This window comes from Musa acuminata, chromosome BXJ1-6 (assembly GCF_036884655.1).
Source record: "Musa acuminata AAA Group cultivar baxijiao chromosome BXJ1-6, Cavendish_Baxijiao_AAA, whole genome shotgun sequence".
NCBI classification, from domain to species: Eukaryota; Viridiplantae; Streptophyta; class Magnoliopsida; order Zingiberales; family Musaceae; genus Musa; species Musa acuminata.
The window spans coordinates 43,530,413-43,557,020 of NC_088332.1; the positions used below are offsets into that span (position 1 = coordinate 43,530,413).

The following is a 26,608-nucleotide window of genomic DNA, read 5'->3' on the forward strand; positions in this document are numbered from 1 at the left end:
CAACATAAAGGTAGTGACACTTCTTTTCTTTTATGGTTGTCCTCCCAACGCCTGTATGAATGCTGTAAAACCTACTACACGTTTCAATTAAGAAAAAACACTCCCAATGTCAGTGAGCTTCAAGTACAGGAGGTGAATTCATATCCTACCTATATGAGTCAAGTCCTACATCTAAACATTCGGCTGCAAGGAAAACTGTGACCGAGTTGGTAAAAACTGGGAACACTGACTGCTATGTATAAAAATGAATAGATTGGATCAATTTATTCTAACAGTAACAAGATATGTTTTACATAGGCAAACTTTTAGGCTAGGTGAGGGCGATCAGAAGGAAGTATGGGTTTCTTCTCGACAGCCTCATAGTGCAAAACAAAGTTCTCCTGCAACCCAACAAGAAGAGACACTCAGTAATTGACAACAATAACAACAGAATGCTTGATTGGATTGTTTCAAACCTTCAGAATTGTTCCCCATGTGTTAGGATCAAAACAAACGTAGGTTCCTCTTTCATATGTGAGAGTCTTAACAAGAGGTTCCACATTTGGAACTCTTGTGAACCACAACTGATGCTCTTTGTGGTACAGCCATCCACGAGCATATCTGCAAAGAAATTCTAATGAGACACTTTAAAGACAATTAAACGCACATCAAGGCAAACATAAAATTTAATAAAATTCCCAAGTCAAATGGAATCACAAGAAAACAAGCTGGAGATTGTATATTCATTTTAGCAGAAGGAAAACACATAAACAGCAAGACAGGCACTGCATAAACATAATCACTCAAGATCCTGCATGATTTGTTTGATAAGAAACAGTTAGCTTTATTTTCTTTTCTTTTTCTTTGTACATAGAAACAACCTCAAAAGACAACTGCATAACACCATCTGGTTCCTTCATGATAAAATGGTGCCAAATTAGCCACAGAGGGACCAATGTTCAAGAATAAACTTGGAAGATCAATTTTGGGAATGTCAACACAAATAATAGGGCTAGTTTCAGCAACTTTACAAAAAAATTAAAAAAAAAATACTTAGTTTGACTACCAAACCCAAAGGCAAAACCAGCAAGAAAGGCAGGCAACAGTGCTACCTAAATTGTACAAATATATAGAAAAAGACTCGACAACCTTCCAAACTGACACACACATGGAGCAAGGGACAGAGAGATTACAGTTCAGAAGCCGCATAGAGTTGAGCTTCATCCTTTGGCATACTGGAAGATGACAAAAAAGGGCCTTAAGCAACAGCGACTGTAAAGAAATACACACTAACAAAGAAGATGAAATACATACCTATAAAAGATGTAAAACAGTGTTGATACCTGAAATTTTGAAAAATGCCCTTGCTACATCCACAGTAACAGATCTAATAAGATGATATACTCAGTCTGTACATTCATATCTCACAAGAAAATAAAAGCTTACATGTAGAAGGGGTGGTGGTTTGGAATAATAACAAGTTGGAATGCAATAGTCAGGCTCTCCCTTGGCAGGCTCATCGGACCATGGAGAACCAAATGTTTTATAAAGATCCTCTGAAGAGTTTAAATTTAGTCCTAATGTAGTTAAATCAATTCCCAATGCAAGAGATGTCAGATCTGGATCATACATCCTAATAACACTCAACAAACCCTGCAAACCAAACCGATCAGGAGCTACTTGTGACCCTGTAGAGGACTTCAAGTTCTGATCTCTATATGACTGACTAACATCTGACATTGGCAGCCGAAAATGAGATTGACTTTGTGGATGCTGATACTGCTGAATGAGCTGCTCATATGCTGCTCCAACACCAGAAGCTGGAGTTGGAGAGCTCAGGGTTCTCAAACCAATGCTAGGGGCTCCACTGTTTTGAATCTGAACAAAGTCCATGGGAAACCTTTTTGTCAAGGACATTCACTTGAGAAATCCAAAGATTAAATGGTCTACTAGATAAATGCAATAGTCAGTAATAAACCTGTGAATGATACGTTCCATGAGAAGAAAAGAAGTCAGAGTCATGTAATCGAAGAAGATCTTGATTATTTCCAGGTGTAAAAGGTAAACCACCACCACCGGCTGAAGTAGAATGTTGTTGTTGCTGACGATTAGGTAGATAAGTTCCTCCCAAGCTAAACCCAACAGATCTTGACATCTACTTGATCACATACCAATACTCGATCTTGTCAAATTATTAAGGACATGTAAATCAAATAAATTCACCATGACTCGACTTACAGGTAAATTTTGTGGCTGCATTGTGGAAATATTTTCATGAAGTTGTTCCTTTTGATGCAAGTCCACGGAAAAGTCCGAACTACCACCTAAACAGGAACAAAAATGATACTAATTTAGCTAAGCCTCTAAGGTATTATTATTATTCTTTCTAAGGCCATGAAATATGAATAATCAAAGTCCAGAATAAATTTCAATCAAATAATTCAACTTTGATTGAAATCCTCTCGCTTCTTTACAGTACTAAAGCCAAAGGATTTGAAATAACATCAAAAGCTGTTACATCATAGTGAGTGACGATCAGACCCAGATGGATTATATTTCATTTATAAATAGATCGAAGTAAACATTTTAGAAATTCATCAAAGAACATGTTCTACCAGAATGACAATCAGATAAGATATAAAAACAGATTAAAGAAGTAAAAATTGCTAAAAAGAGAAAACAAAGAAAGCAGAAAACAATGCAGAGAAAGTCCAGATGAAAAGAATCAGAACCTTTACTTCCTGGCAAAGCTGGAAAATCTTCATTTTGTATACTAAATTCTTGACTTTGCTGGACAATGGAGCTAACACCTCCTTGCTTCCGTGTTGTACCTAAGAATTTACATATCACCTGATGCTCCATTCTAACAGACAAAATTTGGAGAAAATAAGCATGTCTATGAGACTCATTTACCTACCCAATTGCCCTTGTGGACCGCCGGCTGAACTTGGTCGTGAATTTAATTGAGGAAAATCACTCATATCAAAAGGAGAACTGTCAGCAACATTTAGATCGTTCAACACTCCCATAGAGCTTAATGGGTTATTCCCACCTGGACTTTGAGATAACTGTCCTCCAGATGTAGGATAAGAATTCCCAAGCATACCAATCATTTGTGGTGCTGATAATGATGTCAATGAAAACAATCATACAGTTATTTTACAACTATAAATAGAAGCATGAATTTTGATGAGCAATTCATAATATTAAACATATAGTCCAAATCACAAAATGCATATGCATATACTCTAGTGCTACAGAAAAAAGACATTAGTTAAAATTCAGGACAAAAGGTTGCATAACTACAATTGATACAATCATTACAAGATGAATCAATAAACTAAAAGTACTTGTAAGACCAGTAACTGAAAATACAAATTCTGTGGTTCCTAGTAATGTCAATTAATCTTAGATTTGGATAGGATTTTTCTTCTAAGATAGGACTTTCCTGCACAAATTTCACTCTCACAAGCATGATTCATTTCCCATGCATGAAGCAATGAAACAAGAAAGCTTCATGATCACTTCACAGCATGGTAAGCAAGCTACCACAAAGGATATTCAAGTGCTGCTGATGTTTCCTAATGTCTAAGCAAGAAACAAGAAAGCTTCCTGATCACTTCGCGGCATGACAACAGAAACATTGCTCTCACAAAAAGCTGTCTATTGGTGACAGAAACCTTAGATGCATTGGAAGTATGAACTGCAATAGTTAGAACTTTTACCTAGAGAACAGTAAACATTCATGTAACTTGCCACCAAATGATACTCAAACTGCAAAGAAGTTTTTCTTCCAAAATAGACAACACTAGTAGTCTAGTAGTGCACTAAGATAAGATTTTTAAATCATGCAAGGTCAAAGAGATTCAAGGAAATAATAAGAGCTACCCTGCTGAAGCATGCCACTGATCAGTCTGTTGGGTCCTTGTACACTGAGGCTTCCTGCTCCACTATTGGAAGTTAAGTTTATACGTGAAGCTAGTCCCGGAATGGATATTCCTCCAGAGCTAATGCTTCTTCCCATGTTACCAGCGCCAACAATGTTTCCCATAGAGTTTGGAATTCTTGGGCCTACATTACCCAATACTGGAGAAACTCCCAAGCCAGGGACCGAATTACGGTTGCTAGTAGCAGAATTTGAGGAAATACCAGTTATTGACCCACCAACTCCGTTCATGCTATTACCAAAAGCATGATTTCCAACAACATTGATACCCCCTCTATTTGTGACACCAGAACCATGAGACATCTGCATAAAAAATGGGAATATAAGGATCAACTGCAGATTGACATAAAGAAAAAAGTTAAAAGGAAATATCTTTAGACTAAAGAGTAAGTTTTAATATGTCACTAGTTGCAGCAAGAGATATGCATCTAGTGAAGCAAACTTTTACCATACGTAATGCAACCAAAAGATTGTTTAAAAAAATGAAACAATAAGAGTTAAAAATAAATAGATCCCAGACCTGAGATAACGCAACCAAAAGATTATTTGATGCAAACCGTCCACTAGAAATACTTCCCCCTGGTTGCTGAACACCTCCTGATGGGACACCACTCATTGCTGCATTTCTTGATGCAAATGAGCCCGGCATGTTTGGCAAGTTAAAACTTCCATGAATGTTATGAAGTCCTTGCAAACCACCTACTACCATTTTAGTTAGCAATTAAGAAATTTCACATGTATCTGTTCAAGAAAATTAATCGAGAAACAGACTGGTTACCAGAATGATGAAATCCAGGAGATGTAGCAGACTGAGCAGAGAACGACGTGTAGGGTCGACCTGTCGAGTCCGTGAGATTTGATGCTGAACCATTAAGGGTTGTCTGAAACCAAAAGCTCTAGTTATCAAGAAAAGCAAGACACGCATCCATCCACATGCATACTGGTGTAGAATAAACCAAAAGAGAAGGCACAAGCACATAGCCTCATTCAGTTGCCTCAATACAAACTGCCAATGAGCACAGCATAATAACAAACAATCATTTCCAAAAGGATTACCAATCTGACCAGAATTCAAATCCTTTCCAGAAAAGAAATAATAATGGACTTTGCCAATCAACAGAGTTAACACTATATATAACTAGAGGCGAAGAAGGTGCCTCAGAAAAGTTGGTCAAAATTACATGATCCACCATTAACTAAGAGTTAACCCCAGAAACTGATCTAAAATTCCTACCCACGTAAATTTAAAAAAGAATGGGAGTTAAATGACAAAAATAAAAGACCATTTTGCAGACAGAAAGATCTACCTTAATGATCACAAATAAGGCTTACAGAAATTATTTACTGAAGTGGCAACATTTACAGCAAAGTGATCTGTGATTGACTAGAAAATGATGATTCCTTCAATCTGGCAAAATAACCAAGAGAAAAACACAAAGATTTGCAGGTTGCTAAGTTTGAGTCAGAAAATGTGATGTACTAGCATAGTGTTCCATTCCCTTCATGAATTGCTATATAGGACTTAAGAAAATATGCACTTGGCATCACTAAGAAAGATGAGAAAAGGTAAAACAGAAATGGAATCTTTAAATACAAATATACACAGCAAGATATCCATAATATAAGCAAACACATACTACAGTTACATAAATATTGCCCTTCAAAATACATGTCTAAGCAATGTACAGCTTGCAACAAGTATTTGTAATGCATAACATTAAGCTGCAGATAGCTTGGGAAAACACAAAGTTTCTAGTTTCTACAATACCCATACAAGCAAGCAATAACCAATTTATGTTTCTACAATAGTTCCATCTGCCACATAAACAAAATCTTCCACATAAACAGACATATAAAGATATCAGCACAGGAGTCTGCTACCCATCAAGGAAAAAATTGTATCAAATGCAATTTAACCAAAATAAAAAAGGCTAAGACCTTTCAGAATTTTGACATGCAACTAGGCAGCATACAAAGTTTCAAGCATTATAAGGATCAATATAATGGGAACTGAAAAAAATCATGTGAATTACAAAGTGCATAGAGTACTGAAACATTCTATATGAATAGATGTATGTGACAGATAAAGGGTTTTCGACTGAAATGGCTATGCTTCAGAATTTATAAGGTCACACTGTCACATCAGGGGTCAAAACTCATATACAGAGGTATGAGAGGATTGGCTGGCATATATCTAGAATCTTGAAAGAATATCAACAGAAAAAACCTGCAAAGCATTGTAATTTACTTAATAAAACTTGACAAAACCAAAAAAATAGAATTCGGAGTCAAAACATTATAGCTATGTTTAATGTGAGCAGAAAAATTGTCAAGCATCACAGGTGGATGAACAATAGTGCATATTAGTAGTCCTTTGTGAATACCAGAAATTAGTGTGCCTCATTAGGTAAATGACAAAAAGAAAGGCCAACAGGTGAGCTGGACACCAAGGATTCAAATAGCAGTCAAACCAATACACTCCAAAATGACAAGAAAATAGGCCATCAGGCAAGCTTCATGCCAAGGTTTCAAGTACCAATTGGACCAATACATATCAACCGGTATCTACTGGTTCATCCAATAATCAACATCAGTCCATATTTATTATTTTCAGTGATATTGGCCCATCCATGTCAGTATACCACCTGGTTGTCAGTACCATATTGATCCAATAAAGAATTGAAATTGATACCACGCTGAGATTTTCAACCTTGCTTGACACTACACAGCTTTAAAAAACGCATGAATTAGACAAACATGTACGAAAGCAAATGCTTCTCATGGTACATTGTCCATGTGCTTGAAACACAAGATAAATATAGCTTAACTTATCAAAGTCATGTCAAATAGAAAATGACGAGGAGCAAATTAATTAAGCAAGAACTGTAAATATTAGTGCAAAGTGTGACTTGGTATATAGAAACAAGAGGCAACTAACAGAATTGAAGATTATGATTAAAGGCCATCTGAACTTTCACTATTAAACCATGCAAACAAGTCATGTAATGCAAGTAATATGTACTGGCAAAGTCAAAATATGTAGAAATTACATTAAGTAGCCCAGACATTGAAGATTTTGTTAGAAGCACTCAAGGTGAACTCAATTCCAGATGTAGCTATGCTTCATTATGCTAAACATTGATTAAAAGCTTCCCAGATTTCTAATTCTTGTTGCCTGCTATCCTTGTCTGGAGCTGAAAAATTAAAGCAATTTTTAATTAGGAAATTAGAAATGAAACCCCATGAAGCAATTTGAACAAGCAATATCATTGTAAGGAATGGTGACAGTTTACAAAAGCTCCAAATTTACAGAATTAAAAATTTAAGTATCTCAAGTAATAATGACTGAAATTTACAACTACAGAATTAAAAACTACTGCAATCAGCAAGAACTTCTGTGGTTAGTTTTATAACTAATATGTTAGTTGTTCAGGTACATTTCCTCTTCTTTTTCTTCCAAAAGAAAATTAAACATAAATGCAGGAAAGACAGGTGATTTTCCACAAAACACTTTTGTCCATTCCATCAATCTCACATTTCTTCAAACAAATATAGGATGCATTTTCCAAGATGCCTCATTAGAACCTTTTTTCTTTTGATCAGTCAAATCATAAAAGAAATCCATAAAATCAAGACTTGAACAACCCAGAAACAAGACCAGGAACCTTTAACCAACAACAAATCTCTATGGTCTACACGGATCTTTCCCTATCATTAAGATCTGCGGAGAACAATATCACTAATTAGATTAGATTAAGCATTGTATTTCTATTAAAGTTCTCTGAAATCTCTCTATCTTTGCAATAGAGTACTAATAGTCCTACTTGATTCATCTTATTTAACTAGGACATTTATACGTCTCATTTGAACATGCTCTTAGGATTTAAATGATTTTTCTTCTACATTCCTTGTACCAATTTACTTTCATAAATATAAAGATATCAATATAATTTTTAAAGTGTAAAGATCAAAATTCTAAACATAACTAATTACATGTGATAATATTTTTCATATGTAATTACCCCTACCTTTAGTCATGCCTACCTCTCAATCTCCTCAACTGTAATCGCACTCCTTATCTTTCATCATATTCACCATTCCTCTCCTCGACGACTACTATCGGTTCATTTACAACCTCCTTTTTTCTTCTTTTTTTTCTCAGTTAATCTCACAATCTCACCTCCCCCTCTCCTCAGCCATCGCCTCCTTTGTTAGGAACGAGTCAGCACTAAGAGGGGGGGAGTGAATTAGTGTAGTGGTAAGTAAAAATTACGTCGGTTCAAAATCTCGTTGCGATTAAACTCGTTTCGGAAGATGTTAACTTGAAAGCATATGAAAGAGTGTAGTGGATGTAAAGCAAGTAAAGAAAGGTAGTTTGTAGTAAATGTAAATTGCAAGAAGTAAATACAAACCGAGTTATAGTGGTTCGGTCGTCGTGACCTACATCCACTCCACCGATTCCTCTTTCGTCGAGGCCATCGGCATCCACTAACTATTTTCCTTTAATAGACGAAGAACAACCTCCTTCTTACAACTTTATTCTCCTTTTGCAGGCTCAGAAGAGAACCTTTATACCCTCTTTTTACAAAGCTTCCCTCACACTCTCCCTTAGAACGATTTCTAAATTTTAGGAGGAGGAACTCTATACTTTACAAGGGTTTTCAACTCTAGAAACATAGAGTTTTTGTTCACTTTTCTTACTACTCCATGCAGGAATAGTTGGGGTATTTATAGACCCCAAATGACTTCAAATCTTCGAGCCAAAATTCAAATCCCCAAAATTTCGGAGTACCGGCGATACCACCGCCTGCACTGGGCGATACCACCGCCTAACACAGTTTACCTTGCATTTGTCTTATAGTCTAAAGGCACATGATGATCACACAAAACTCTCAATAACCAGACCCATTTTAATTATACTATTTTAACTTTATGAAAAATATCTTAATTGATATCGCCTTCCATCAAACCTTTACTTCCACAAACTTTCTAGTCATCCATCTTAACTGCGCCTCAATTATTCTCTTAATATTGCTAGAATTGCATTTCATATATTTCTTAGTCCTATTTAATTTAAGAACTTTATTTTCTAACATTATTCTAAAATAATATCATCAACAAATTAATATGCACCATGAAGCACCAGGAAGGTTTATCTTGTACATTGCTGGTATCTTCATCCTTTAAAAATATAAAAAGATAAGGACAGTGTTGGTGTCACCTTATTATTACAGGCAATTTGCTACTTACATTACTACAGTCCTAATAATAATAATAATAATTAATATGCTATAAATATTATTAATAGTATTAATATAATCACTGGATACTGGTTATCCAAAACCTACTGTACTAAATCTTTAGAAACTCTATTATAACCATTTCTGAAAACAATAAAAATATATGCAAATCTTCCTTATTCTCTCTATATTTTTCCATTAACAGTCTCAATAAATAAACAGCTTCTATAATTGCTGTTTGAAGCATAAAATCAAATTAGTTCCCGGATATACCCTTCAATCGCTCTTTCTTGAACTTTCAACATACATCTGAAATTGACAGATAATGAAGATTCGACATTCGCTTCCCAACATAAATCTTACTCTAGGTTCATGGGATATCAGCTTTCAGCGCCAACGAGCCGGTTCAGATGCGTCGCTCGAAATAACCTTCTGCCGGAATATTTCATTAAGAATCTGTTTACCTTTCATGGTGGTTGGATAAACATACGTGAAAGACTGATCAAAATCAAAAAACGAGTACAAAGATCCGGAACTTTCCAATGCCTACATCTCTCAAATGGGGAAAAGAACGCGAATCACGACCGACCGAGGGCCAACTTCTTACCTCACGAAGCATCCCGAAAAGATTCAACGCGTGCAGGACCACTCTCGATCAAAACCCTAGAGCAAGATCCATCCACAAAGAACCATCTAACCGCCAAGAAAGAAAGAAAGATACAGAGGAACACGGAGAAGAATCGATTCATACCCAAGAACGCAAAGAAGAGTAGCGAGCGCCTCGACGAAGGAGGCGAAGACGAAATGGGAGTGCCGCGGCAGATCGACGGGCAACCGCCTCTCTCTCTCTCTCTGTCTCTCTCTCTCTCTCTCTCTCTCTCTCGTCAACAAAGGAACGAAAGGTCGTTTAAAGGAAACCCCCTTCTTTAAAGACCCGGCCCAAGATCTGTCCCGGTTGCTAGCCTAGACCAGCCCATTCACGGCTGATACTGGGCCGGCTCGATCGGCACCCAACCCAGCCCAACTACACCTGAGCCGTGCTGTTGTGTCACGTATTATAACATAGGAACACAACAACTGTTACAGACGTTATAAAGAAGGTTATGTCAATCGCAAGCTATATAACTGCTGCTTTCGTCGATCTTGTTGGGCTGACAGCCCATATTAAGCTTTAATAGTCGATAACTTATCTCTCTTTTAATCTAAATCTAGATCTAATAAAGGGGGTGTTCTCATCTTATGTTACATCAGATCTATTGGTGAACTGATGCGTCGTGGCTAATGAGTCAGCACGGTCTAGTCCATGGGTCGATTTCAGGAGTCTTCGATCGACTGAGCTGGTTGCCAAGGTCGGTCAAGCCCTCGGAACCAGGGTGTCAACGTCGGAATGTTGATCAGTGTCTCTCGGCCTGGACGTCGGTTGGCGGCTCGTCGTCGGGATGCTGGTCGATGGCTCCCAGGTCGGAATGCTTGTGGCTTGGGGGTGGCCACTTTTCTGCAAGGATGGCCTTCGTCGAGTAATTATCGACTTTAGCCCCTCCGACGAGCGTCAGTGGGGGTGTTCCTCTTGTTGACTTGGCTGTAGCGTTGCAGGGCATTGACCATGATGTGGCCTAAACCCAAAATATGCCTTATCAAAATCTACAGTAGATTCTTGCTGTGATTACTTGGGGAGATTTTGGATATTATGCATAGTGATATAATCCTTATATCCCAATTAATTTTGAAAGAGAGACTCTAAGATTTATATATTTATCCCAACAAAACTTGCCATCATGGGTTTATGTTTTGATAATAGTAGGAAAATTAGTGTAAACAAATCATGATTGGAGGGAAACAATTGATTTATTTAAACAAAAGTAGATGATTGACAAAGCTTAGCGGAAGCAGTCATGATTGGCACCTCTGATACGATTCAATTGACGGCCAAAATAACAGTGTGGTATAATCAGTTGAAGTCGACACACACATCCTTCTTTGCCAAACACCAATTGGCCACATACTCACAAGTAGACCGATTTCTCGGTAAATTCAATCCCACAATGAAGAAATGCCTGAAAAAAGCAACTATCATTTCCTTGAAGACAAAATACTACAAGTTTTGACATTGCTTTCAGATGTAACGAAGAACTAAAGGAATAAACTAATTGCATCCGTTGAAATTTCACACACATTATTACATCTGTAAACACAAAAAAATGAAGTTGTATTGCGGACGAAAAAGAAATAGGCGCTGCGTTCCATTTGTGAATTTGTGGCACGAGGAAATGGTACTTGCGGCACAAGGCTTTGTCTTTGCTCTCCATGTCGTTGGATCTTCCATATAATTGTGATCGTGGCATGCCGATAACTGCTGTCTTCTTGCTCATGGTTTCCACGGTGCTGGAGGTGGTGGCGGAGTGGGAAACATCGGTGGAACCGCAGAGAATATAGTGTTCTTGTCCACTCCATTGCCCTCACCAGACAAAGCCACCAGGGCAGCAACTAAGCCGGCATTGCCTGCGATCGTTGGCTCGGTGTAATTGTAGTTAGTGCGAACATCTCGGAAGCCATCATGTCTATCAGGGCCAGCGACCATCGCACCGACGATTGTGTTGGGATTTGGCTTTTTGGTATCCCTCCACTTCCATCCACCTTTGCAATTATACTTTACCCCGTTCTTAGGGATGGATGCACCTCGGTGATGAACATGCTTAGGATAACGTGCTCCAAATCCAACAACGTAACTCATTTTTTGAGGATTTTTTCCCAATATATAGTCAATCTGCCACATACAGAGAAAAGCTTATTGTATGTGATGCAGAGCAGAAGACTATATATGGTTGAAAGGAACGTACCTGGGTCCTAGCAAAATCACGCAGAACCCCCGTAGAGAAGAAATTTGGGCCACAATACCATCCTGGAGTATCAGCAGCTTCAAGATAATCACTGTAGATGGCCGCAAGAAAAGCTGCATTGACTGCGTACTGAAGGGGCTGCGGTCTTCCGTGGTTGAGCTGTATCAAACCCCCTGCCCGAATATTTTCATGAATAGGTTTGTCGGAGAAGATAGAATGTAAATGTGCACACGCATCATCGCAAACCTCGTGTCCTGTTGAAAGTGGTAAAAACTGGAAGATACGAGCACATGATGATTCCAGTCTGATTGTGAAAGGTTCTCAATATTTCTTCGTAAGGATAGCCTGGACTCAGGAACAGCCTCAGTCTGCTGAGAAGCACCTGGATGGAGAATAATAGGAATGTGAGAACGCTGAAGATGGTCACATGAAACTTCACGCGATGTTGAAGCTTTCGCAGAATTCGATCGAGTTATCCTTAGACAACAGCATTTTCTTGATGGAGCAAAAACTTCAGGCATTGCATAGCAGACCACAAAACTCAAAAACAAGATTAAAGAACAGAAAAATGTACAAGTTCATGCTTACTTGAGCACCGGTGAGCTTGTTGTCCCAGCTGAAGACTCCATAATCTGGACCACCCCAGAATGCACCTGCATGCTTTGCGAGGGTCGGATGAGTAGCTAGTTTAAGGTAAGTGGCATTGCCCGTCGCAAGGTACATCCATGCTCCACCCCACACGAACTCGTCCCAATAACTAGTGGAATTGTAGAAGAATGATGCATCAGAGCCACCGGAGGTGTACCGCCCCCTCTGATCCCTCGAAAACTTGAAGAGCGTCGTGGCACCGTGGACAAGCTTCTTTGAGTAGGTCTTGCTGTCCTTGAACACAATGGATGCTGCCGCCAGAGCAGCCGCCATCTCGGCGGCGAGATCCGAGCAACTGTGGCACTCGTAGACTGGCCTCGGGTAGTCCATGTCCTCTGGTCTCATCCAGCAGTAATGGTCGTTCGGCGTTGTGCCTCCCGAAGTATCCCCCTCACCAACCTGTCATAAATTTTCCATGCATTTATCAGATTTACTCAGACTTTCTTTTCGTCAGATTAAACCATGTATTTGCCTAGTACCATTTACAGAATTCGATCGCAAAAGCTTCTGCTTTTTTGCTACCTGGGCAGCGATCCGGTCGATTGTGTCCGCGGAGGCATTGAAGGTCTTGAGGAGGTAGTCTGCGCCCCACTTGATGATTTCCTTCACATGGCCGAGTTCTCCGGCGGCCTCGTACTTGGCACTGTACTCGATCACGCTCCAGCTGAGCATGGTCATGGCGAAAGAGGCTGGGAAGTTGAACTTGATGGCGTCGCCCGCATCATAGTATCCGCCCACCAGGCTCTTCCCATAGGACGGATCGGAGAGGCCATCCCTCATCCCGGAATTTCCCCTCCACGACACATTGTTGTGCTTGGGGATTGGGCCGGCTACAAAGAAAAGCGTAATATATCGCATCAGAGTTTGATCTTTTGTTGACATAGCACATCAAGATACGATCTTTGGGAGAGATCACTGCACGCATTGGGGGGAGGAGGGATGTGGGTCGGGTCCTCACATCTCTGCGCGTTGAAGAACATGAGCGCCTTGTGGAGGGCGAGCGTGTAGTTGTCCGGGGGCGGGCGGGGCCGGTGGTGGCGGGGGATGGTCTTGACGATGAGGGTGATGAACCCGGCCAGCACGGCGGTGGCGACGACGGTGCCGACGGTCCAAAGAAAGAGCTTGCGGCTAACGATGAGGCACCCCAGGTCCACGTACTTGTTCTTCTTCTTCGTCCCCTGGTCCCCGGGCGCGGCGAGGAGCCAGCTCTGCTGCGTCTCATCCAGCTGCCGCGACGTGGTCGACATCGCCGCCCGGTCCGAGTCCAGGTTCCGGCTCCGATCGTCATCGGTGGCGGAGTCGGCGTGCGAGATCTCCAGTGGCCCGCCCCATGGATCACGGCCGTACATACTCATCCTTCCCCTGCCCTCCCTTCTTCGCACCTCAAAATGGCAACTTTTCTGCTCCCTCGTCTTCCCTTCTCCCCCTCTTTAAACGTTCGACACCAGACGTTTGTTGGGTAAGAGAATGAGGAGAAGACGATTGAAAGCAACGCAACCTGAAACAAAGATCTCTCCCTACTCCGAGAATGAAGTCAGTGACGAGATCAATAGATATCTGGTGGGATGGGGTGGGTGTAAGGGAGCTTTCGCTCCGCAGTTTGGATATCGAATGGGAACGGCGACACCAGGCAACAGAAGGAGCAGTGACAGAGCAACAGTCAGTAGTATTACGTAGAAGAAAAGGAAGACATGGATTGGGACAGGGGCTCTCGGGGGGGTCAACGACGGGTAAACGCCGTGGAAGGCTTGACGTGAGGATGTTTGGCGTGCCGTGGAGTGCAAGAGAGAGCTGAGGGGTGCGGTGGTAAGGGGACCAGCGGTGGAGATCACATGGGAATGGGGCAATCTTGGGAGGGAATGGGAGTTCGTTAGTCTACATAATATTATTTATTTATTATATTAAATTTAAATATAAAAATGTTCTTTATATGGATTAACAAATGTATTAGGCACCACAATTAAGATATAGTTAGAACTCAATAAACTCCAAGGAAACAATGTAATGTGATGTACAAAATTGACAAAAGAAATAAAGGGATTTTTTGAGTTAATCAAGGGTTGTCATATGGTAGGATACGAACACAATACATAGTAGAACAGAAAGAGAAAAATGGTGCAACAAAATGCGGGTCACACAAAAGATGCACCACCGGATAAATGTTGGTAATTTTATTGTTTTATCTTTTTTTTTTATTTGGTACTAAAGACCATACTCTTTTTGGAAGTGAATTTAAAGTCCGATCCGAATTTAAAGTCCGATCCGATTTCTAATTTCTAATTTTATTGCATTTGGATTCTATTTCTAATCCCATCCGATTTATCTTATATTTTTACTTAATTGATGGGAACGATTGATGTTGTCTCCGTTAGCTCGACTCGATCCTGGGTCATTGCGTAGGTGCTTAAGAATGTCCGAGAGATTGGTTCGAGCACTTATATGCTTGCTTGACAATCGACCTATAAGAAGATCAAACCCCGATAGGGGTGCTTGGTTCGGTCACTCCTATACTCAAATTAGGATCAAGGTGGGAAAAAGTTCATGTAGTCTTGTGTAATAATAAATAGACTAGCCATTGTGATAAGCCAAGCCTAAGGAACTATTATGCCATGTAAGCCAAATATCCTCTTATGGGTTTATAACCATTGCTAGGTTTAGGTAATCGCCATATCACCCGAGTCACGTCGAGTGGTGAGTTATGATTAAGGGATAGATATTCTTCTTCCCATCATTTGCTCAAAGAAAATTGATGAGCTGCACTTGGCTATGCTCCTCGAATGTTGATCCGATCCAACTTGGCTTAGTCCGATAGCATCTCTTGGAGTGACTCAACCAGCTCAATGTGAGGGATCAACTTAGGTCGTTTTCTATGGTCCATCAATATTGACTCAATGTATAACTTATTTTGTAGAGACATTATCGTGAGGTAGCATTGTTGAGACTCTCTCATATTATCTCTCAATTCCCCACCTCTCGACCTTGTGGGAACTTCATGAACATGTGATAAGTGGATACTATTGCCCATAGCTCATTTAGTATCGACAAACCGATGATTATGTTATGTCGCATACTAAGAGAATGTCAACCACCGTAAACTTGATCAACACTGTCTTAGAGTGAAGTTTAACTCAAAAGGTTAACGATGCCGAGGGTGGCGATGGTATTGGTAGTGAATCCCGAGAGGGAGGAGGACATGGGAATCAAGTTGTTAATAACAAGACCCAACTCTCTATTTGCTCCTTCAGATCATGTCAGTCATTATTATGGACAAGATCTTCATAGAAACTACAATACTTGGATTTGACTCTTCTTGAAATTGGCCTTAGAGGTCAAGAATCTTAGAACATCCCTTTTTTTCTAATCCAAAGGATAACTTATTTCCGAGACATGTTGATGGGGTGAGGTCGATCCTCGATCGACATAATCTCACCTAATATTTTATGCGACATTGAGGAGATCTAGTTACAGTTGAATAGGAGGGGCACTCCTGTATTCACTTACCAGATTCATCCCACCTCTTCGTTACTAACGTCTTAAGGATAATATATTGGTTGATCTTTTGTAACATCTCAAGCATAGTTAGTGATCGAGAGGAAGAGACTAATATACACATGTAATGGTGTTTGAAGTGCAAAAAAAAAAAGAAAAATCACCATAAAAATAGGCTTTACAAACAGAGCCTCTTTGGTGTCTAAAATGATGAATATATACGTATGTCATTACCAATTAAATCGACGATGTTTCTCGTTACTAAATCAATCGCAGATATGTGTTTGTTTGTGATGAGGAATCATTTACCATATCGAATCGCAGTTCCAGTAGCCATGACCGTCAAAGGATTTCTTCTTCGAAAGAGCCGAAATGCCGAAAGAATCTCTGCACCTAATCACCAAAGCGGAAGCAAAAGAGAAGAAACAAAGAAGTCTAACGGAGATCAAAGCAGAAGCAGATCAAGAGATGGAGAGGAGATCGGTGGAGCGGGGCAAGAACCTACCGCGACAGGGCTTCTCCCAGATTTCTTGATCGCAATAGCGAGAGCACCGAAGACTCGAGTTTTCTTTCCGCTGCGGGAGCGATCGCCAGGAGGAGAGGCACAGCCGTCGGCATCGAGGCCGAAAGGGAAGGAGAGATTCCCGCCCATTCCCTCCGCCTCGGAGAATTTGAACGACCCCCCTTCCTTTAAAGACGACGGAATCGGCCCATGATGAGTCCGGGGGTGCCAAATCACCCTTGAAAATGTCAGGAGTGATTCAGTCTAGCTGCGAACATAGCTTTGTCTCAATCAACACTACACAGTCACCCCTTCAAATATGTCAACTGACGTGTACTCTAGATATTATTTTATTTGGCAATTTACTCTTCGCAGACACGTAAGCTGGGCGCCACATAGGCAGGCTTGTGAGAGACGACCGACCCCTTTAATGCCTCAGGGGTGATTCATTCCGGCCATGCAGTGGAGCAGTCGGCCACAAAGGCAAATGCGGTGAGTAAACACGGTGGACGGTCGTCGTCTTCCACCTCATTTCAACAAACAGCTTTCGGTCCACGATATCCTGACGCTCTCCCTGTCAAGCCAGGGCAAATCATCCCCTCAACGCCATCGACGTCGAAGCCGCCGACGCTGCTTCCCGGCGTGCGTTGACACCGCTTCGGTCGATGCGGTGCAGCCGACGACCCAATCAGCTCACCGCTGAACGCGAATCTCCCCATCAAGCCTCGATGTTCATGCGACCGCGCCTCTGTTGAGAAGTTCCCCTGTTTCACGTGGAAGAGAAGAGATGAGCACGACATGTACTGAGGAAGAGATGAGTACGTTAGGTATTGAGATGGCTGCTTTTGACGGTAGTGTTCTTCTATATCGTACGTGAGACAATCGTCTACGTAAATGTCTTGAGAATCTTAATGTTCTGTGAACAGATAATAAAATCTTTACCTTTGAGCGGAGGCCACAGTCGAGTCCATATTAAAGTCAAACGAAACCTTACAGCTGTGTGACTTATGATGATTCAAGAGCAACATCTGCCTTTCTTCTTATCACCTCTCTCTAAAGTTCTCGCTTCTGTCATTGGACCAGAGAGCTCGAGTCCTTCACTGCACCTCCCCATCTCATTCAGCCTTTAGTCCTCGCAAGCTGCGCGGTGACATGCTCCTGCAGCTCAGTCTGTCCACTCTACCATCTTCTCCACTCGATCCTCCCCATTCCCTGTAAAATAAGGTCCAAAATGCTGAGGCAGAGTTGTCCACACGATACGATAAAAGGAGACAAGAGTGTTGGATCATCAATCCAACTCCATTGGTGTTTTCCTGCGCCTGGAATCAAAAAGTCTCCCATCGAAGAATGGATCATTCGGTCAGTACGATCTTTTCTCCTGAACCAACAAGACGTGCTTCATTTGCCGTCCACTTCGTTGCCGCTGCCCATGTGTTCTCTGAACCATACGCCTACAAGCTCGGCCCCTCGACAACAATGGCCATGTTTGAATCAGATGAACCAATGCGGTGATGGAGCACTGAGTTGTGGAAGCGGGTATCTGAAATCTAGTTCACTCATTCTCTTCTTTCCCATCTGCAATTATTCGAGGTGCGGTTGTGACGTCCATGAAATCCTTTCCAGGCCTTGAAAAGGTTGTACATGTGTTGGCAATTGAAAGCTCGCTAGCGATTGGTTCCTTCCACAAACACAGTCAATGGTGTTAGCTCCTCAGCCTGTGATGCCGACAAAATCTACATGACTTGGTAGTGCTGACAAGTTATCTGGTCAAGCAAGTCGGTGACAGATTCTGCAACAAGATGTTGTCTGCGTTAGATATTTTTCCTCATCATTTTACTCTCCATCGGATTATAAGATCCATTGATGCACAACAAGGAAAGAACGACCAAAATCAATCACCTAAATGTCTTCTAGTCGTTTGCATCTCTCTCTCTCTCGCTCATGAAGAGAACATGTCACCTCAATCCATCCATTTCACCAAATATTCGCAAGTGAACATAATTTCTGCTGTATCATATATCAGAGGGATCCCAGCCATGGGATTGTGAGACCATCTCGATCTTGAGCATGCTTCCATTAGGCTTCTTTTGTTTCTGCTTCCTTTGGCAAAAGTTGGAATCCACCTCTCCTTTTCCGTCTTTCCCTGCCTTGGAATATGGCCTGCATTATTACATTGCCTGCCTCCTTTTCCGAGGGACATGGTAGAGACTCGAGCTTGGGCGTGGGACGGGTCCTGTTAGGGTCTCTATCCCAATCCAATATGCGGCAATATATAACTCTATCTCTTTCACATGTTTATCTAAAAAAAAAATGGACTAATTAATTATGTATTATCTTTATAATTAATTATTTTGATATTAATTTTATAAAAATAAAATATTTGAACCCGTTACTCCAACAAATCATTCATTCTTTTCATTTTTTAACTCTCTCTCTCTCTCTCTCTATCTCTTACTCGTATTTATCTTTAAAAAAAATTAATTATATATTATCCTCTATAATTAGTTATTTTTTATCATTTCGATTCGTATATTTTCAAAAATTACATCAAGATCTATATACTTACGAAATAAATTATTTAACTTCTTTTCTCTTTTGTTTTTTTAATTCTATAAATTATTTTTTTAACTGTATCTCAATATGTTTAACTCCGAATCATAATATAACTTTTAAAAGTGTAAACATCGAAATATTAAAAATAACTAATTATACGAATAATATATATACTTAATCTCATTAAAATACTAAAAATATCATATTCATTCATTTAAATTATAATTTATCGAATATGAATCATCAACATTATATTACTGTTCTTTATAATTAATAGTTAGGGGAAGGATTGGACTTTGTTGCTTGGGGGAATGGGGTGCAAGTCGATCAAAGTCAAATTTTGAAGTAATCAAACTTTCTAAAGCATGGAGATCAGAGTGTAGCGTAGCCATGTTAGGTTGGGAGCAATGAATTGTAATTCGTGCATTTTGCAGGATATGGATGAAGATCTTTGTTTATATCGGTCGAACATATCCTTTACGGTCAACGCTTCTAAGTATCAACGATGAATTGCTCCACATACAGCCTAATTCAGTACGGCCTCATTAAATTAGTCCATCGTGACATCACAAAATAATTAAAGTATTATTAGAACGATTGATAAGACAAATGACTGAATCAAAGAAAAGACCTCTCATCGTTTGTTAATTGTATTTCTCGTCCGACATATCTCGATTTTTTGCGATAAAAAAATCTCTCAATTTTAGTTAAACACCGACCCGTTGAAGCCATCCACTGTCATTAGCACTAAATAATCTGCCACGTGGCTTCCTAAGAGCCACGACTCCCGATTACGGTCGAATCCATGGAAGGCTAAACGCCGCAATTACTCTAATCGGGTTCTAATACCCCGTCGACGTCACGGCAGCTGCAGCGCACGTGCGGAGATGAATTCTCTAGACTGCCCTCCGTGGGCTTTTTTGGCGGACGACGCTATAAGTAGAGACCGCGGCTTCCTCCTGCGGCTGCCCAGTCCTCGCTTCGGATCCCGGCGATGACGAAGGTCCACCCGAACGCGTCCTCCGGCGGATGCGAGGCGGCGGCGCTGACGGTTTGGCGGAAGTCGCTCCTCTTCCACGGCGACGGGTTCACCGTCTTCGACGCGAAGGGGAATCTTGTGTTTCGAGTCGACAACTATGCCTCCGGGAATAAAGGGGAGATCGTCCTCATGGAGGCCGACGGGAAGCCCCTGTTAACGATTCGAAGGAAGGTAGATCGCTCTTGCTTTCGTTTTGATCTAGTCTGAGAAGAAGAAGAAGAAGAAGAAGAAGAAGAAGAAGAAGAAGAAGAAGAAGATCCGATCTTTGTTGTTCGAGCATAAAAAAGATTCGATTTTTCTGCGTATTGTCTCTGTTCTTCGTCTGATCGCTCGTTCTGCGCGCAGAAGCTTAGTCTGGGAGAACACTGGCTGATCTACCAAGGGGAGGAGGTGGCCAACCCGCGGTTTGCGGTCAAGAAGCAAGTAAACCTCATCAGTTCCAGGTCGGTGGTGCATGTGACCCCGTGTTCCTCCCGCGCCAAGTCCTGCCGCGCCTACGAGGTCGAGGGCTCCTACTCGCGGCGATGCTGCGCCGTCTACGACGACGGGCGGCGGCAGCTGGCGCAGATCAAGCGAAAGGAGCCGGTCGGCGGTGTCGCCTTCGGCGCCGACGTGTTCCGCCTCATCGTCGAGCCGGGGTTCGACGCCACCCTCGCAATGGCCATCGTCATACTGCTCGACCAAATGTTCGGGTCTCGTGGATCGCTTCTGAGAGTCTGAGTCTCTTCTGCTGTGTCTTCTTCTATGGCTTGTGTGCATGTAGTGGTCCGTAGAATGGCTGTAAAAAGGATAGCAAATCATGTAAAAGAAGAAAAGGGAAGGAGAGATGAGAGGGTAAGGAAACAAAACTCTCTTTTTTGATGCTTCGTTTGGCAGATGTTGTCCAAGGTAGCAGTTTGAGAGACTGTTTTAATCATTTCAACATGTTGTAGTGTAATGAAATGATGGATTTGCTTCCCATCTCCTCCATCCTCGGGTGAAATTATGCAACACTTGATTTTTTGTAACATCATGTTTGATGTTAGATCTGAGTTGACTTTTATGCCAACTCCACGTTTTATTTTGTGAATTTGCTGGATATTTTATGCAGTAAGGTAATTGCATGGCCTAAGTAAATGGATTCATGGCCAAATTTGATCATGAAAATTAATGAATGGGTGTTTGACAGGGCATATTTTGGTATTTATTCACTCGTCACATCAGAACTATACGAGATGGTCGATTGCGCCTGCATCGCCCGAGGCTATACAGGGCGCCGTCGTATAGTGTAGAGTCGTTTGGGAAGGCGCAAAGCCATGTAGGTCGGTTAGTGCTTACGTAGAGTATATGAGCCCGTTGCCTGGAGCGTCGACGAGCATCAACGAACCAAGTATGATCGATCCTCGACCGCGGATATAAAAGTCAGTCGCCCGACCAACCCAGGGGGTCGAAACTCGGATACTTAAAGCCACCCCATCATCACTATGCTAACTTAAGCTTCGGAGGGATTGAGTCGGGATTCCCCCTTCTGACTTCGACTTGTGTGTAGGAGCCCAACGATAAAGGAACAACAACCCCTAGCTCTACCTCAGATTGGCTCGGTAGACGATGTCCCAACCTGATATGATGTCGACTCTCCCGTTAGGAAACCGTGTTGACGATTTTGCACACTCGGATTGAATCAAGCCATGTTGACGACTCAGCAATGAAATCATAGAAGTCATGGAACACGTGTTTTAGTTTTCCCGATCATCTGTGCGAAGTAAAATTATTTCTCATTTTTTCAATAGCTTTTGTCAACAAAAAGGAATTATCTCTCAAATCTGAATGAAAATATCACATTATTCTTTGCACCAGAATTGCACAAGTAGGAGAACTGCAGAAGCTAATTAATAGGAACAATTCAATCATCTGTTGGTGTCTGACGCCATCAAGTTCACCAAGGACAAAAGTTCTGCTAAAAAAGATTAAGCACAAAATTGATGATGGATGTTTCTGAAGAGAGAGAGAGAGAGAGAGAGAGAGAGAGAGAAGGAGGTGCGTTGAGACTTCTGCTAAGAGAAAGAAATATCTGTTGACCACTTGCGCAACATAACCAGTATATAGATGTATATGTATAGAGAGAGAGAGATGAGATCAGGTAATGCCTTCCAAACTCCCGTAGTACAGATAATGGTGGCGTATGAGGGTTTTAACTGAGAGAAGAACAGAAGTGAGAGGCATTTAGTGGCTGTAAAATGTTCTTGAGCTTTGATGCATACAATTACTTTTACCCACTTTACCTAAACAACTTGTAAACCCAAGTAAAACAAGTATATTTTGATTGAAATATATATATATATATATATATATATATATATATATATATATATATATATATATATATATATATATATATATATATATATATATATATATATATATAATCAGGTTAGGCGAGTCATCATGTCATGCCTTCTTCACCATGAGCTTCACTCCGAACTCAGGCTCTACAATCAATCTCAAGGATGGGGAGTGGAAGTAGTTCGGTGACAATGAGAAGCTGAACCTAAGGAGGATGAGGGAGAGGATGACCTTCAACTCGATCATGGCGAAGTTCTGGCCCAGACACGTCCGTGGCCCGGCCCCGAAGGGCAAGTACGTCTGTGGGAGCTGACACGCCCCCATGATGCCCCGGGAGAACCTCTCGGGCTTGAACTCCAGCACGTCTGCACCCCAGATGGTGGCGTCGTGGTGCAAGGTGGAGACGGGCACGTAGATGTTGACGCCTTTGGGGATGTGAATCCCCCCAAACTCCATCTCCTGTAGTGCCTCTCTCGCCACGAATGCTCCGGGAGGGTACAGTCGCAGCGTCTCCTGGATCACCATGGTTAACTGCAGCCCCAGTAGGTGAGATCAAGTGCAAGGGGAAAGTAGTGTTGCTGCTGCTGCAATGAAGAAGAGGATTCAGTGCTCACCGTCTTCATCTTTTGGAGTGCGTGGGCGTCCAGCGACCGGCCGCCGCAGACCTCCGCCGCCTCGGCGCGAGCGCGAGCTTGCCACTCCGGGTGCAGGGCGAGCAACATGAGGCACCACGTCGTGGCCACGGCAGTGGCCTCGTGGCCGGCGAAGTATATGTTCTTGCAGTTGTCCACTATGAAGCTGTCGGAGGCGTGGGTGTAGGTCAGGCCGTTGTTGGCGCTGCGGAGGATGGCATGCAGCAGGCTGTGCTGCGACGTGCGGTTCTCCCTTCCCTCGCCCTCCTCCTTCACCGTCTTCAGGATGAGGGAATTCACTTCCTTGTTCAGCCTCCTCACCTCTCGGCCTCTTTTCGTGGGAAGACATCTGTCAGGACGCCAGCATACTTGGCATCTCAGAAGCAACAGAGACGGCGGGGGGGATGAAAGGGGGATCATATATAGATAGCAGCAGCACCTTAATCCGGTGATTTCAGCGAAGAGATTGGGTCTTGAAACAGCCTTTTGCAGCGCTCTCAGCTTCTGAAAGATCTCTTTCCCCCTGATGTAGTTGCTCCCGAAACATGTTCTGGAGATCACATCTGCAGAGTAGCACCTTAAATCCTCATCAACCTTTATTTCTGCAGTTCCTCCTCCGAGCTCCACTGTTTCCTCCCACGACTTCAGCACAGGGATGGCAGAGTCCACCATCAAATCCACCATGCCCTGCATGCATTTTCCACACACATGCCAGCCGGTGTGAGTCCCCGGTCCGATGAACCGAAAATGGTGTGTATTCAAGGAAGGAAGCTGCGTTGACTACCTTAACCTTGTCGGAGAAGAACTCGGGTGCTATAATCTTCCTTTGGTGAGACCAAGACACCCCATTGGATTTCAGAATGCCTTCACCGAACAGAGGCTCATGGGTCTTCTTCAAGTAGGTGGCCTTTCCCAGGTCCAGAGATGAACAGAGGCTGATTTCCTTCACAAGATCCGGATGGCTCACGTGCAAGGCGACTACATTGCCCATCGAATACGAGAACACTGGACCTGCATGAATCGAAACGATGCATCATCATCATCATCATCATCAAACACTGGATCTTTCTCTTCTGTTCCACCCTATTGTATCTAATTAGTTATTGTTGTTGTTCCTCTAAGTTGATGCGGTAAGCTCAAGCTCGGTGAATTTGGCTTTGTCATGGTTCCTGATGTGACCACCTGTGGAATCTTTACGGTGGCCGTCTTTAATTGGACATGCCATCGGCGATGTGTATCGGACACCAAACACGACTGGATGGAGATCTGATCTTAGGCTGTGCGTCACACTGCCACTGTTCTGAGCCACAGATTCATTTCCTCGAACGCGTTCATCACAAGAATCTTATGGGAATTCTAAGCTTCATCAGGCGGAAGACATCACCAACACCACTTTCTGCAGAGACGTGTGGAGATCATGCTCCGAAAACTGCGTCAGTCAGACAATGTCTCCATGAGGATCCTTCTTCCTGTCTCCTCCCCATCCTTTTCATATCTGCCTCACTCTTTAACCTTGGGTCTCTTTCCATAAAGCACAACCTCTCCTTCTCGTTTCTCCTCGCAGCGGCTTTACCAGGCGAAGGCGAAGGCGAAAGGGAGAGGCAGCAATCATGTAAGTCCTCGCCTCTGGGCCCAGTTTGAACTCCCACTGTCCGCTTGCATGAACAAGGAACGCAAGGCAAGTGGTGCAGGCGAGACACGACCAGTCACGAGAGGAATCCCAGCTCATTTCAAAGCGGATTCACCGATGCGAAAGAGGAGGAGGAGGAGGAGGAGCATAAACAAAGCGTGCAATCGGATCGTACCGTAGTGTTTCCTCCACCGCTCGAAGTAAGGAAACACGAGGGGGGTGTAGTCGTGCTTTATCTCCACGCCTCGCCCGCCTCGAGATCGCTCCGCCATGACGAGCTTCTTCATCTCGAGGGAGTTCCCGTAGAGGAAGGACGACGGAGGGCCGGTGATGCCTTGCTGCCGCAGCTTGTTTCGGATGCTCTCCGGCCGCAGCCAAGCGACGGAGTAGAAGTAGATCAGAAGCAAGCCGCAGACGCCGACCGCCCACAAGGAAAGCCAGACCTCCATCTCCATCTCCACCTCCACCTCCACCTCCACCGCACTCTCGCTGCTATTTATATGACATGTACATGATTCCTTCTCCCTCACCCTAACAAGAGTCGAGTTGCATGGGAACAAGAAAAGGAGATGGAATCCATGCTAGATTACAAGACCACTCCCAGCAACCGGGCTCTCACTCTTCCCCACCCCCTCCATCCCACTAAAAGCTGTTCCGAGTTACTATAATTTCCTGGGATGGACCACTTGTACAACAACAACTCACATGAATTCGTGGACTCCCGCAATTATCGTTATCGTCTTCTTACCTGCTCGCCATTAGTGTATTCTTTGATCAGGACTGGTTTGTCTCCACGCAGCAAAGAATCTCTTCTGCCCGCTTCGGGGGGATTATGCTCGCCGAGACCCAGTTATCCGGCGGGATGCAGAGCAGCAGCAGATCCCCCGGTACAATGTGTAGCTAGACTCTCTCTTAATCATGGCTATGTACCTCATAGGTATATGTGCCGTCAAGGGTTGTCCATGTCATACAGTTGTCTTGTAAGCTTGGTCTCGACGCGAGTACTCTGAGGAGGGAGGGAGGGAGGCGTTCCCGAAGTCCATGTGAAGCTGCTGCTCGTTGTAGCTGAATAAAGCTGATTCCAGAATTGAGACAGCCTTGCCACCCAGTGGCCCATGGCAGGTTCAGATCACTGCCACTCGTTCTACTTCTTACACATCCAACCAATAACAACTTACCTAAATCCGCGTCTGGAACGCTTCAGCTCAAATTCAAAGCAACCGTGCCAGGAACAGTCATTACAGCTCAACTCTCCTCTGCTGAAGAAACAGAGACAAGAGACTGAGACTGCCCCAACTCAGCAGTGTCCGCTGGGCGGACGGTCCATGGCATTTGTCCAATACGAAGGCCCCTGCAGTCACATCAATCTTCACTAAATCCGTTTGGTGGCAGAGACTATGATGAAGGGTGATGCTTCTTCCAACAAAAATACAGGGGATGTGGGAGGACGGACAGAGGAGACGACAAGTCCCCTCCTCTCTCTCGCTCTCTCTCTCTGTCTCTCTCTCCCTGTGTTGCTGCATTCAGACAAGAAGCAGTGATTGGTGCAGGCATCGTGTCGTTTGCACATAGCCAGCTGTTTTGGTACTGCTTTTGTGTAACGCCTACGGCCAAGGCCATGGCTTGCTTGCCTGCCTTTTTCCATGCCATGGTTACAGTGGGAGCAGCTCCACCTCACACCAACCTCCACCCATCTGTGTGCCACAGGAGGAACACTTTCGCTTCTTATCATGCTGTCTGCGACTGCGCTGCACACCAAAAGCCAGACTTGAGGCGCACGTAAAGCCGACC

General features: G+C 42.7%; 4 protein-coding genes and 1 non-coding gene across 14 annotated transcripts; 2 read left to right on the forward strand and 3 right to left on the reverse strand.

The window, feature by feature from the left end:
- Positions 1-233: 233 nt before the first annotated feature.
- On the reverse strand, positions 234-10,057 carry LOC103989661 (probable NOT transcription complex subunit VIP2). Of its 8 annotated transcripts, none has more exons than XM_065189201.1 (16): positions 9,917-10,057; positions 9,773-9,828; positions 9,529-9,594; positions 6,976-7,119; positions 4,704-4,806; positions 4,446-4,627; positions 3,868-4,228; positions 2,897-3,100; positions 2,712-2,810; positions 2,218-2,303; positions 1,958-2,134; positions 1,426-1,857; positions 1,294-1,346; positions 1,173-1,214; positions 456-600; positions 234-380 (listed from the first exon to the last, which is right to left on the reverse strand). In XM_065189201.1, the coding sequence occupies exons 4-16, from the start codon at positions 6,991-6,993 to the stop codon at positions 306-308; spliced, it is 1,977 nt and encodes a 658-aa protein (XP_065045273.1). In that variant the 5' UTR covers positions 6,994-7,119; positions 9,529-9,594; positions 9,773-9,828; positions 9,917-10,057; the 3' UTR covers positions 234-305. The 8 variants fall into 8 exon arrangements, with proteins under 8 accessions (XP_065045273.1, XP_018683741.2, XP_018683740.2 ...); XM_018828196.2 differs by having other exon boundaries at positions 9,529-9,597; XM_018828195.2 differs by having other exon boundaries at positions 9,529-9,629.
- Positions 4,704-4,778, forward strand: LOC135677965 (small nucleolar RNA snoR35). The gene has a single exon (XR_010514794.1). It is a non-coding gene; the product is annotated as a small nucleolar RNA snoR35 (small nucleolar RNA).
- A 1,163-nt stretch (positions 10,058-11,220) lies between the features above and the next one.
- On the reverse strand, positions 11,221-16,796 carry LOC135677183 (endoglucanase 9-like). Of its 2 annotated transcripts, none has more exons than XM_065189205.1 (7): positions 16,645-16,796; positions 13,609-16,532; positions 13,173-13,480; positions 12,591-13,049; positions 12,249-12,384; positions 12,003-12,175; positions 11,221-11,929 (listed from the first exon to the last, which is right to left on the reverse strand). In XM_065189205.1, exons 2-7 carry the CDS (start codon positions 14,003-14,005, stop codon positions 11,531-11,533), a joined length of 1,872 nt encoding a protein of 623 aa, XP_065045277.1. In that variant the 5' UTR covers positions 14,006-16,532; positions 16,645-16,796; the 3' UTR covers positions 11,221-11,530. The 2 variants fall into 2 exon arrangements, with proteins under 2 accessions (XP_065045277.1, XP_065045278.1); XM_065189206.1 differs by having other exon boundaries at positions 13,609-16,526; positions 16,645-16,788.
- Positions 16,797-20,167: 3,371 nt separating this feature from the next.
- On the forward strand, positions 20,168-21,191 carry LOC103989663 (protein LURP-one-related 8). The gene is made up of 2 exons (XM_009408585.3): positions 20,168-20,404; positions 20,579-21,191. Exons 1-2 carry the CDS (start codon positions 20,189-20,191, stop codon positions 20,951-20,953), a joined length of 591 nt encoding a protein of 196 aa, XP_009406860.2. The 5' UTR covers positions 20,168-20,188; the 3' UTR covers positions 20,954-21,191.
- Positions 21,192-22,618: 1,427 nt separating this feature from the next.
- On the reverse strand, positions 22,619-26,028 carry LOC135677184 (cytochrome P450 714B2-like). 2 transcript variants are annotated; one of them, XM_065189208.1, is made up of 5 exons: positions 24,993-26,028; positions 23,972-24,198; positions 23,627-23,874; positions 23,170-23,536; positions 22,620-23,086 (listed from the first exon to the last, which is right to left on the reverse strand). In XM_065189208.1, exons 1-5 carry the CDS (start codon positions 25,270-25,272, stop codon positions 22,661-22,663), a joined length of 1,548 nt encoding a protein of 515 aa, XP_065045280.1. In that variant the 5' UTR covers positions 25,273-26,028; the 3' UTR covers positions 22,620-22,660. The 2 variants fall into 2 exon arrangements, with proteins under 2 accessions (XP_065045279.1, XP_065045280.1); XM_065189207.1 differs by having other exon boundaries at positions 22,619-23,086; positions 23,170-23,874.
- Between the last annotated feature and the right edge of the window lie 580 nt (positions 26,029-26,608).